Here is a 12417-nt window from a genome sequence, read left to right on the forward strand (position 1 = left end):
CATGCTGCCCACAGGGGAGGAGACCCCCAGGCCCTACGTGGCAGCGGGGCGATTGGAGTCACAGTGGCGCTCTTGGAGAGAGCCCTGTGCCGGGAGGTCAGGGGCTTGGCAGGGCAGCTGGGGAGCTCTGAGAGAGCTCAGGCTGGCCCTCTGGGCCTCCTTAAGCCCCTGAACAGCCCAGACCTGGGTGCGAGTTCTGCACGACTCTTGGCAAGTGATGCACGTTGTCTCCCCCGTTAAGTGGGACGCTCAGCACATTCCTAGCACTCAGCACAGTGCCTGGGCCAAAGGGGCTCACTGTGTTGGCCTGAGGTCGCTTCTGAGCTCAGAGTCCTCCTGGGTAGAATCTGGATCAGTGTTCTCTGCTTCCTTCCCAAAGTGGTGGCAAGAAAAGTGCTTTGTGCCTCTCCCAGGGCCATAAAGTCAGGTTACTGACACAGTGCTGAGGGCAGGGGCCCTGAGGCTCTTGGCAGCCATGTGGCACTGGGAGTCGGGAGGCTGGCACTCAGATCCTGTCTCGGACGCTATGTCGCTCTTTAAAATGGGATTTGTGGGTCTCAAAGTGCTTTGTAAAAGTCACTTCTAATTATGGGTCTACCTGGCAGTTACGAAAGTGCTTCTAACATGCAGTCAGGAAAACAGTTCAAATCTGACTGCAGGCAGTTGTGTGACCCTGCTCAGGTCACTTAAGCTCTGTTTGCCTCAGTTTGTTCATCTGTAAAATGAGGATAGTAATAATACATCCCTCCCTGGGTTGTGAAGGATCAAAGGAAAAAAATAACTGTAAGGCTTAAGCAGAGTGCTAGGCACATAGAAAATGCTACATCAGTGTGTGCTGCTGTTTTTATTATTCACACTCCTTTCCCTCATTAATTCTGTACTCATCAATCCCCAAACAAGTCCTTCATGTTTCTTTCTTTGTGATTTTGCTTGTGCTGTGCCTTCCATGTGAAATGCCTTCCATTCGCCCCATCCTTTAATGCTCAAATGTGCTTTCCAATTACTTCTCACATACTCTTCAATACTTCTCTGTGACTCAGCTCCTTCCTTCTCAGGTGTCCTGAACTGGAAGTTATGTCCCTTTCATCTTAACTTGAAGCACTTTTTAAGCCTCTTTCTTGTGTGCTTTTTGTATTATACTCTGTATTTTTAATTTTTGTTCTAACATCCCCTACCAGATTGTCATTGCCTCAAGGTTAGGGACTGAATGGCATTCAAGGTAGCTCCCCAATGGTCTAGCACTGTGCAGTGCATTGCCCACACACTTCTCAAATGATTAGTGGTTGAATATTCTGTCTGGGTAGTTTTAGGAACTCTGTGGGCCAGGGCATTTTTGGGGCCCTATTTACTAGGTAGTGAATATAAAACCAAACATCTTTTGGTTAACAGTTCTATAAACAGTGAATGGTTAGGGGTTGATTCCATCTGGGGCCCAGTAAAGCAGCTCAGTTCATTCCAGCATTTTGGTTTTTGTCTGTTTTTATTCTGTCCTTGATAGCATATAGAGTTGGGGGGAGAGTCAACAATGGGGAAGGGGGAAGACCTATTGATGATCACCAAGTGGTGATTGATGCAGCATCATTAGATGCAGTTCTAAAATTTAGAACTACCTTGGTCCTCCCTATTTTCCTTTTTTTCTATTCTTTGCCTCACTTTTTCACTGTAAAATCTGTTCTGTACTTCATGGTGCCAGAGGATAAAAAGTATTTGCTATCTATCCTCAGTACAAGAAGCTGTGTAGATAAATGTTAGCTGTGTGTATTATGTGGTCATGACTGCTAGCATAAATGGTTACTTTATAGTGGGTAGGTTAGGTCTTTGCCCTGTGAAAATCATGAAGTTGCCAAGCAGTGCACTAACTCATACTGGCACAAGTGGTTTCCAAGTGGACCTTGCTTTAAAAAAATTTTTTATATGTAAAAAAGCAGTACTTTCCAAGCAGATAAATTAGCGTGATCATTGTGTGTCTGGAAATATAGGGGTAAAGAAAGGAGGAAGGATGAATTAATGTACTTTGCAAAAGAATTCTTCAGTTTACAAAAGGGGGACTCATTGCAGGAATTTTTTAAAAAAACTGCAACTTCCAGATTCATTTAAATTTTAATTCAATTGGCAGAATTTGGATTTTTCTGAATCTTTTCAAGAACATACCAGTTGCCTTAAGTAAAGCTCATCTCCCTAGAGTATATGTTTGGCTGCCTACTGAGAATCTAACTTAGTTTTTCCCTGAAAATGTCAGCTTTACTACATCCCTCAAGCATCAAGAACATCTCTGGTCTTCAAATGGTTTAGAGTCCTCTGGAAAAGATTATTTTGTTCTATCAATGAGATGATAGTCTGACTCTTGACATCCCCAGAGATTCCTTCTTTGGCCTTTGAAGTAAGGAGAAGGGTTCTGCTCCAAAGGGAAGGAAATCTGGTTCAAGGGAGACTTTTGGAAATCTGGTTCAAGGGAGACTTCAAGTTCCCTCTTGGAAACTCGAGGCCCTTCTTGCCAAGCAGCAGAATGGGTTGAGCCTTATGAAACAGGAGTGAAGTATGGGGCGCGAGCAGTTCTGGGGGCCAACGTGGGCTGGTGTGTCCGTCATCCCAGTAGACAGGAGATGTAACGTGTTATTTCTTAGCTATATATAAGGGCTGCTCTGGAGCCAGTGGTAATTTTGTCTGCTGGGGAGAAGGAGAAGCCAAATATTAGGATGTCCTTCAGGAAGGGGGAAGATCTCATGAAGTAGCTAGCGCCTCCGTGATGACTCCGGGAGGCTCTTTTCCTCCTGTTGCTTCAGTGGGCAAAGTACAGAGTCTCAGCATGACAAGGGAACCTGTGTGGTCACAGGCCGCCCAGGCCCGAAGGAGCCTCTCCTCCCACAGCCCAGCTGCTCCTCTCCTCTCCGACAGGGAGCCCCTTCAGAACTCCGAGTCTGACCTGTCCGCTTTGCACCATGGGACTTGGGTGGTCTTCGTTCCCAGACCGCAGAGAAGACAGCCATCACAGGCCCCCGGGGGGCCTTCTCCTCCCCAAGCGAAACATCCCCAGTTTGCTTAGATAACTGCTCAGAGGAAGGCGAGGAGGTGGCTTGGGGCTTGCTTAGCTGTGCCTCCCATGGTTGGTCGGCCTGCTGTTCCGGGGTGTATCTGTGAGACACCTGCAGCATGGCTCCGTGACCACCCTGTGAAAGCCTTGGCCTTGGCTCTGATTGGGGCATTTCTCCAGGTGTGTCTGTGGCTTGTGCACGGGCCCCTGCCCAGCTAGTGCCCCCCGGGGCATCAGCACCCCTCTGTTCTTCACCAGCAGGAGCCTGCCATGAACCCAGTGTGGGTCTCAGCTCAGTCCAGGACCTCGGGGAAAGGCCTCGCACGTGGGTCTTCCCTGGGCCTGCATTTGCCCATTTCTAAAGTGAGGCTAGTGACGCTTGCTGTGTCAAAGACCTCCTCAATTGTGCAAGAATAGGGGGCCCTGGAGAGCTGGTCTTCAGAGAGCCCAGTGAGATTGTCTGCAGAAGTCTGTGGGTTGGTAAGCCTTCGCTAAGTCCTGGCCCAGGTGGGTTCCAGAGAGTCTGCAACTCAGGATTCAGGGACAAAAGTCCAGACGCTTCCTGCTTGGAGTAAGGCAGGCACTGAACAGAAGAAACAGTGCTGAGATATAGAGATCACAGGGCCGCCCTGAAGCTCCAGGAAGGGAACCACGTAGCTGGGTTACAGGGTGTGCCCAGGGTCACACAGCCCAGAACTATTGCCTGAGGCTGGATTTGAATTCAGCTCCTCCCAACTCCAGGGCCAGGCTCTAGCTAATGCTGCATCTGGCTGCTTCTGGATCAACTCTTAGGAGAAGCTGGGGAGCGCAGGAGGTGGTGTTGAGGACACTGTTCATACCAAGGAGGGAGGCAGTCTTGAGGAAGTCCCTGCTTGTTCCTTCAGCATGTGGCTTCCCCCACCCCCAAGGGCCCGAGAGCTCATGTTGCCGTGCTGCAGGAGGGCCCTTGGAGTGGAAGAGGTCCTAGAGGCCTTTCCACGAGTCAAGGAAAGCTTCCTAAATGGGGTAGGGTTTCAAGAGTCCAGTGAAATGAAAAAGGGGTGAAGTTGATAAAGCAGGTAGGGCCCCGCCCCCAGCAGTCTGGACACAGGGATGGGCCTAGCAAAGCTATGGCTTGTCAGACTTAGAGGGACTGGGTTTCGGGATCGAGGTCCTGAAAAGGCATTGGGAAGGGGAGGGCGGGGGAGAGGGGAAGACATGGGATCGGGCCAAAGCCAAGGCACCAAGCTCAGGGCTGGCCCGGGACTACAGACAGGAGAAGTGGGGGAGCTTACATCCCCACCCTCCCTTCCAGCAGCCAGAGATCTCTGGGAGTAGTCGCCATTCAGAGTAGCTGAGCTTTAGGTACAGAGGAGTGTGCTCAGACCCAGCCCATCGGCTTCTTTTTCTGAACTGCTTCTTTTAACTCTTTCTTTGCCCCAATCTCTGCACCACCTTCCGCTGCCTTGGCCTGCCCTGTGAGCTGTGACAGGTGGGCCTGTGGGTTTCTTCCATTACCCACCACCCCCTCCCTCCCACAGTGCACACCCTTCCCTTCCCCCAATCCTGCTGACAACAGCTAGCGAGGGAGCTGCAGCCTGGCAACCGTAGCCCAGCCCAGCCACCCTGCCCAAAACCATGGCAACTGATTCTCAACGAGCTGCTCTTCCTGTGTTGGCCACAGCACAGCCTCCTTGTGGCCAGCCTTGCCTCACAGGTGCCAGCCGCCGCAGCCCCCCCTCAGGAACCCCCACCCGCCTCCTCAGGACCTGCTTTTTCCTGATGCTGCTTTGGTGGTTGTGGGGGCCCAGTCTCTGACTTCGGGAGCCTTCTCTTCCCTGGCAGCCTCTGATGCTAGTTGCTGATGGGTTGGAGTCTGTGCCCCACGGTCAGCTTTTCCCAGGCCTCAGCCACAGGGAGGCTGGCTCTCCTTCCATTGGCCCTATGGCAAGAGCACTCTGTCCTGAATGTTCTTTTAATAAGTGCCAGAATTGTTGCCGGGGTCACTCTCAGGAGCTGGCCATCTGGAGTTTGGCGGCCACTGGCGTGTGCCTGGCCAGGGCTGCAAGACGAGGCATTATTCCTTACACACCACCGGGCCCTTCTCATCCGGGAGCCTTGAGTGGGCCCCAGAGCCAAAGCAGCCTTCCTGTCCACCTTAGAGCTGCTGTGGGATTCACTTCCATTGAAGAAGGCGCTCTTAGTCCTCAGGGCTGTGGCCCCTGGCCCGTGCTGAGAGCAGCCCCATGGAGGGCTCAGAAAGCACTTTGCAAAACTGGGATCTGCCCTTGGGGCTCTCTGGGCCCATCCATCCCCCTCCTCCACATCTGTCTTTATTGCTAGTCCTTGGATTCCCATCTTCCCAGGAAGAAGAGTGTCCTAAGGCCAGGGGCTGGAGAAAGTGGGACAGAAAGTGGATGGTGCTCAGCCCCAAGAGCAGGAAGGTCTAGTCTCCAGCTCTGCCTCCAGAACTCGGTGACCCTGTGGCCAGGCAGAATGCTGGAAGCCCCTGACAGCAGCTGCTTCACAGGCTTGCAAGGTCCGGCTGAGGCCGGAAATGAGGAGCTTGTGCAGGATGCGGGTCGCTCTAACCTTCGTTTCCCTCCCCCCCATCCAGTCAGGGAAGTTGGGCTGGCAGATGGGGAGCCCAGGAACTGTTTCCCACGTCCCTTCGGATTCGCCAGGTCCCCAAGTCCTGGGCTCAGGCCCTATTTGGGGCAGGCAGGCTGCCCTTTGGTACATATCCCATGTGTAGGCCCTGGGCGGGAGACTGGCGAGCCGGAGATGCTGGTGCAGCACAGGGGCCCAGAGGGAGCTCTGAGATCACTTTTGAGCTCCGGAAACACTGCTGTGGAGCTCTTCATCACCATTCCCTCCATGGTCCATGTGGGGGTGGATTTTGCTGGTAACGAGATTATAACTGGCATTTCTTCTCCACCCTCTTACCCTTTGGAGGCCCTAGTGAGCCCCCCATTTTTTCCTGGGTCTTGGAGTAATTTGCCCTGGAATTGGTCTGGATGCCAGCAGGCCCCATGTCCCATTTACCTCTGAGTAAACTGGGCCAACCGCTCTAGAGAGAATAGATATCTGCTTACTTAGTGTGATTCCAAGGGACCACATAGCTCCCCCACCCCAAAATATCTCCCTCGGAGAAATTCCCCCAGAAGGGATCCATTCTTTCGGGTCTGTAAGGCACCTCCCTCTCTAGATACAGAGTAGCACTTGATCAGGGATTGGATGAGGGTGAGGTGAGGAGGGGAGTAGGGGGCTAGTAGTCATCTGTGGGTGTGTGTGGGGCGGGGATTTAGGACCAGAGTTCATCATTTGGCCCTGTCCTCCCCCCCACCTTCCCCACATGAAGGACATACTATGGGAAGAATGGTAGTTGGGGCACCAGGCATTTCTTTGGGTCCTTCTTCTGTCTTCTCTCTTATGGTGATTGGAGTCAATGTGATCCCCGCCCCCCCCAACCCCCAGGATCTCCTTGCCCAAGGACCCTGACTCCAATCCCAGAATTTTCAGTTGGTTTAAAGAAAGAATGGCTGACCCTGAGGCCCTTTTTCTTAGCGGACCCTGTACTTATTCTTTATGCATCTCAACTCTGCCAGTTTGGCCTGCGACAAAATTATTATTCCCGTTTTACAGGCAGGCAAACTGAGTCTGAAAAGTGACATTTATTTTTGTACAGTTAACAAGAAGCAAAGTCAAGACTTGGGTTCAGATGTTCAGTTTGTACATCTGTTTCCGTTTTTAGTCTCACATGGTTATAGTTGTTAACAGGATGGTGTGTAGGACTTTGGATTTGGGGAGATCTGCCAAGATATGTTGCCCCAAGAGGTGTTGTCCAGCTGGGCCAGCTTGGGGAGGTCAGCCTCCTTCAACCTCCCCTTTCAACATCTGGCCAACTGTTAAGGACGTAGTCTGTTGCCCTGGGGACATCAAAATCTTAAAATTAATTGAAGAGTATTAAGCCCTTACTTAACTATGCCAGGCTCTGGGGATAGAGAGGTCTAAAGAATGAAACAGCCCTACTTGGAAGGAGGTTCTCTTCTCTCTGGGGAGACCACTTGTACATAACTAAGTAAACGCAGAATAAATACATGGAAAATAAGTGCAGGATAGGCCATTGCCCTGACAGTTCGTTGCCCTGAGTTCAGAGAAGGTTTCATGTAGAAGGTGATGCTTGAGCCATGACTGACTGAAAGGAAGTAAACCTTATTTAGCCCAGAACTGGCAAGGGAGAGACTGCGGGGAAAGGTTGCTTTGATGTCCTTCCTCAAGTCAGAATTAGGGTCCTCCTCCCTCCCTCCTTTTCCTCAGTACCCATCTGGAAAATGTACAGACTTGCGACGGGAAACCAAGTTATGAGCATGAGGGCAGAGAGCGAAGGGAGGAAGGAGTCAGTGGTTGAGTGCAGATGACAAAGTCCCTTGCTGGAAGAGAGACTGCCCTGGGGAGGGCCCCACAACGTGGGCAGAGCAGAAGGGGAGGAGTAGAGGAAAGGGGGTCTGCAGGCATAGGGAGGGAGCAAAAGGGAGAGGCCCTCTGGGGAGGCCATTCTCCTGAGCTGAGGCCATGACTGGGATGTGGGACAGAGGCCTGGCCACGAGGCCTCGGAGTTTCCCCTCTCTGCTGCAGTTTCCTCGGTGGTGCTTCCTGCATCTCCGAGTGCTTGCGAGGTGTCAGCTGGCATCTATAAAGCCTTATGTAATAAAAGCTAATTATGGCAGTTGGCATTTACATGGTGCTTCAAGGTTTGCTAAGCTCTCTCCATGTTATCTGGCTTGGTCCTCACAACCACACTGGAAGGGGAGCTGTAGAGAACCCCATTTTACAGATGAGGAAACTGAGGCAGAGAGGCAATGACTCAGCTGGGTTATCCAGTAAGGGTTTAAGACTGGATTTGAAGTCAGTTGTTTCTGGTGGCAAGTCCAAGACTGTGCCCGCTGTACTCCCAGGCTGTAGAGACGAGGGCAGGGCTGTGCCTAGGATGAGGGTTCTCTGAGTTACCTTTCATTGCCTCCGTCTGTGACATAGGAAGCAGAATTGACCCTTCCCTACCCAAAACTTTTCTTTGTTAATTAAGACTCAATGTTTGTAGGAGTCGGCTGAAATTTAGGGGCTTGAATGCAAAGCAGGCTTCTGGGTCTGAGTGGGAGCCTGGTGCCCAGTGCCCATGTCCCTGCGACGGTGGGCAGATGACCCAAGGAGGCCTGACCGGGCGGGGTGCCAGGGAGGAAGGCGCTGTGGGTGTCTGGGGCCGGCCTGACCTTCTCCCTGAATCTCTTCCCCCGCAGGCCACCCGGGAAGTGGTTCTGAGCCGTTCCCCGGAACAGAAGGAGGACCGAGTGATCAGCCTCCAGGATGCCTCCACAGTCTACGACCTCCTGAGCATCACGCTGGGCAGAAGGGGGCAGTATGTGATGCTCTCTGAGGTACGGGAGCTGGCCGGCCTCTTCCCCTTCCTCTCGGGGCCGGCCCCCCATGTTTCGGGGGTGGGTGCAGCCAGGACAGGCAGTGGCCCTCGATGCATCAGGAGGGCAGAATGTGCCCTTGCCTTCCTCCTCAGACTCTCCAGGGCCGTCCCCCAGAGGCCACAGCTGGGTACGGGTAACCCGAGTCACGAGCATTTATTAAGTGCCTGCTGGGTGCCGGGCCCCATACCAAGCTCCGGGTCTCCAGCAGGGGGGCAGCCTGCACCCAGCTGTTTCCATGCCCTTATTTATTCTTCCTGGTGACCATCAGCACAGCCCCAGGGGTAGGAGATGGGAGGGGCGTGGGTGAGGGTAAGGGATTCCTCTCTTGGGCCTTGAACCTCTCCCCAGCACTTTGGTCCTGCTGGGCTCCTGGTGCCGCTGCAACCGGGGCTCCCAGCCCTGGCCCGGCCCGGAGGTGCTGCCCCTTTGGGTCTTGGGGCAGGCAGGGGCTGGGTCTCGACCCCCAGCCTCACCTAATCCCATGCCTGGGGCTGCCAGATTTTGCCTGAAAGTTTCCCTTCTTCTGTCCCCTAGAGTGGCTCATGGTGTTTTTAGCTTATTTCTTTATGAAGAGGAAGAAGAAAGGAGAAGGAATGATGGTGACAGAGACGATGGCTAATATGAACTCCTCGTTTATGACACTTTTAAGCTCTCAGAAGCACGCTTCATGTCTGATCAGCACAGTAGCCTTGTGAGCTGTAGGAGAGCTAGTGGTGCGGTTTTACAAGATGAGGGAACTGAGACTGGAGGAGGGTGCTTGACCAAGCAGTGTCTGCTCATCAAGCCCCTGAGGGGGGGTCTCCAGGAGGGAGCCAAACAAGCCCTCAGTTTGTGCTGACATCCGCATAGAGTTAGAGGGAAAGAGGTGGAGCCCCCCTCCTTTTACAGAGGAGGCAGGGAGTCCCGAGAGGCCCCGCTCCTAATAGAGACCTCGGGCAAGATTCAGGTTGGGTGCCCCTGACTCCTAGTCCCAGCACCGACTGCTGAGGGGAGCAGGCAGCCGCTGACTCTGATGCCCTTTGCCTCCCCAGTGCCTGGAGCGAGCCATCAAGTTTGCCTGTGAAGAATTCCACCTCTGGTACCAGCTGGCCCTCTCCATGGTGGCTTGTGGGAAGGTAAGGCCGGGGCAGTGCTTCCTGCCCTGCATCTGGGTCCTCTCCCGCCAACTGTGCTGGGACGAGGGCCCCTGTTCTCTCCCTGCTCTGCGGGGCCCAGCAGCTTGCCTAGAAAATGGAGGCACAGGTGGGTCTGTGGGACAGGACGCTGTGGATGCTGGAATTCACTTCCTGCTTCTCAGTAGCCTGGGGGGGAGCAGATTTCTGCTTTATAGGGCCTGTGTGTGAGGTGTCCCCTTGTGCAGCTGCACGTCTTCAGGGGCAGGAAACCGGTCTCTGTGTGTGCTCCTGTGTGTTCCCGTGCAGCACGCGCACGCCTGGGGGGCGGCCATTGCTGCACCCGCTCACAGGCAGCTCCTCCGGGGTTTGCGCCTGGCTGCCTGGGCCAGGGCTTGGTCTCTGGGACTTCTGACCCAGAGGGTCTTGAGAGGGAGCTCTAGAAATACAATGGTTTCTGTTAGAGGGAGGAAAAGGCCCTGGGGAGGCTGGAGGAAAGTTGAGGCTGCTGTCCCAGAACCTGTCAGCAGGACTGGGGTGGGGTGGGTTCAGCACTCCCAGTCCCGTGAAAGGTGGGAAGAGACCCCCGTGAGGTAAAGGGGCTCCAGCTGTTCCCCTGGGACACAGGTTCTCAGGCCGGGGGCGGGAGAGAAGGTGGGCGGGCAGCAAGTTCTCCTCACACTCTCCGCCTCTGCTTCAGCCCCCTTGCCCAAACTCATCTTCACTCCTTACCGGGTCAGAACTAGACTTACATAAATGCCTATTTTAAGCACCATGTGAACCATGAACGGGAGTCCTCGCACTTGGCTGTGAGGAGGGGTGTTGGGGGGGAGGGAGCCATGAGGAAGTAATGTGGCGGGAGCTTGCAGATTGATCTAAGAACTGTAAATATCCTGGGCCTTTTATGGGGCTGAGGGAATTCCCTCCTCGCTGCCCCTCCCCACCCATCTGTGCTGTATCTCTTCCCAGTCCCAAAGCCCTCTCTGAGGAGCCAGGCCCAGAAGGGACGATGCATAATCCTCCTGGGGGGGCTCGGACGCCACTGCCAAGCCTGCTGCAAGCCTACCGGGGCGGGGGCGGGGGGACGGGAGGTGGCTGCTGGACTCGGGAGTGAGGAACCCTGCGTGGGGAGCCGGCCTGAATGCACTGGGACCTGCCCCAGGCAGATGAGCCTGAGGCTAAACCATACCAGGTGCTCCCCATTACCCCCAGTCCCACTGCCCTCCCCTCCCATCTCCCAGGCATTGGGAACATACCCACACACCAAGAGTGTGATTCAAGACAGATGGTGACTGTGAGGCACTTGGAGGGTCACCCCACTGGGAGGCAGCATGGAGCCGGGCCCTGGGCCCACACTGGCTGCAGAGAAGCTCAGGGACTGGGATGCTGGGCAGGGATACCCATATCTGTGCTAGGGTGAGCCTGGGGGCCAAAGCATCCTCAAGGCACCCCCACTCACAGGAGGGTATGCCGGGGCTCCCGGCCACCTGCCGGCCATGGGGGCCTCAGAGACTGGAAACCCGACAGTCCTTGCCCACCCCCAGGCTGCTGCTTCTGAGGAGCTTCAGCCCAGCAGCCTTTGTGAAGCACGTAGATACTGTGCCAAGTACTCCAGAGACAAGGCATCCCTTGGCCCCATTGAGCTTGTGCCCCATCAGACAGACAGACAGACAGACATCCCTCTAACTTAAAATGTAAGCCCCTGTCTGGTCAAGACAACTGGACTGTGAGAGATTTAAGGAGAGACAGGAGGGGGGGGGGCAGCCTGGGCCTTGAAGGACAGAGGAACAGAATGGGGGCAGGACTTCACAGGAGAAGAACTGAGGAGGGGACCCAGAAGAGATCTTCTGCAGGAGTCTCCACTGTCTGGATGGAGGAGGAGGAGGAGGAGGAGGAGGGAGACAGACAGTGGTTAGGGGCCTGGGCAGGCTTGCCTCTGGGCTGCTCTGCTCAGCCTTGCAGCCCTCTCTCTCTCTTCCTGGGGTTTGAGCCTGGATCTGGGCCCCTCCTTTGATGGGGAGGAAGCCCGAGCCCAGCATTAGTCCCTGGGGAATAGAACACGAGGGTGGTGGGATGGCGCAGTGGGGCAGGGGGTCTGAGTGCCGGCTCCTCCCCCTGCATCTCGGCTCCATGCCATCTTCCCACCCGCCTCCCAGGGCCTTGTGGGGATTGGAGAAGGCCTGGATTTGTGGTCAGAGAACTTGATTCTGACCTTGGTCCCTAATGATCGGGTGACCCCGGGTAGGTCAGTGCCTCTGGGCCTCAGTTTCCTGGTCTGTTTAATAAAGAGTTTAGACCAAACAACTTCCATGTTTCCTTCTAGTGCTAAAATTCTAGTTTGCCAATAGTATACAGCCGTGAAAGGGATTTCATTTATTTTTTAATGAGCTCCAAGTTCAGGAAACGGCTTTGAATTTGATGAGTAGCAGTCTTTCTGATCAGCTGAATGCCTGTGCAGGGTATCGCTCACCCTGGTGATACTGCTGGTCTGATGGGGCTGGCGCTTGGGGCGGGGGGGGGGGGGGGGGGGGGGGGGGGGGGGGGGGGGGGGGGGGGGGGGGGGGGCGGCGCTTTTGTCAGAGTTGAGTTGAAGGATTGAAGATTTACTGCTCGTTCCAGCCAGCCTTTGGTTAATCCTTGCGGGCCAAGAGAGTGCCTTTGGGCGGGCTGGTATCCTGTGATGGAGAGGGATCCTTCCAAGGGGCATCAGATGGAGCAGTGAGGTCTGTCTGGGAATTGATCCTTGTAGATTAAATAAACCAGTCTGGGCTGCTCCTGACAGCCCTGTCTAAAGAGGGTGACCTCACTTGGGCTGGGA

At 54.4% G+C, this 12417-nt stretch overlaps 1 protein-coding gene across 7 annotated transcripts in view; it reads left to right on the forward strand.

The window, feature by feature from the left end:
• Positions 1-12417, forward strand: part of TTC7A (tetratricopeptide repeat domain 7A) — a 169749-nt gene that overhangs the window by 66626 nt on the left and 90706 nt on the right. For all 7 annotated transcript variants that reach the window (XM_031950439.1, XM_031950434.1, XM_031950438.1 and 4 more), the window contains exons 9-10: positions 8308-8445; positions 9519-9602. In XM_031950439.1, coding sequence (XP_031806299.1) covers positions 8308-8445; positions 9519-9602 — 222 coding nt within the window. The remainder of the gene's footprint in view (positions 1-8307; positions 8446-9518; positions 9603-12417) is intronic.

Source organism: Sarcophilus harrisii, chromosome 2, assembly GCF_902635505.1.
Source record: "Sarcophilus harrisii chromosome 2, mSarHar1.11, whole genome shotgun sequence".
NCBI lineage: Eukaryota > Metazoa > Chordata > Mammalia > Dasyuromorphia > Dasyuridae > Sarcophilus > Sarcophilus harrisii.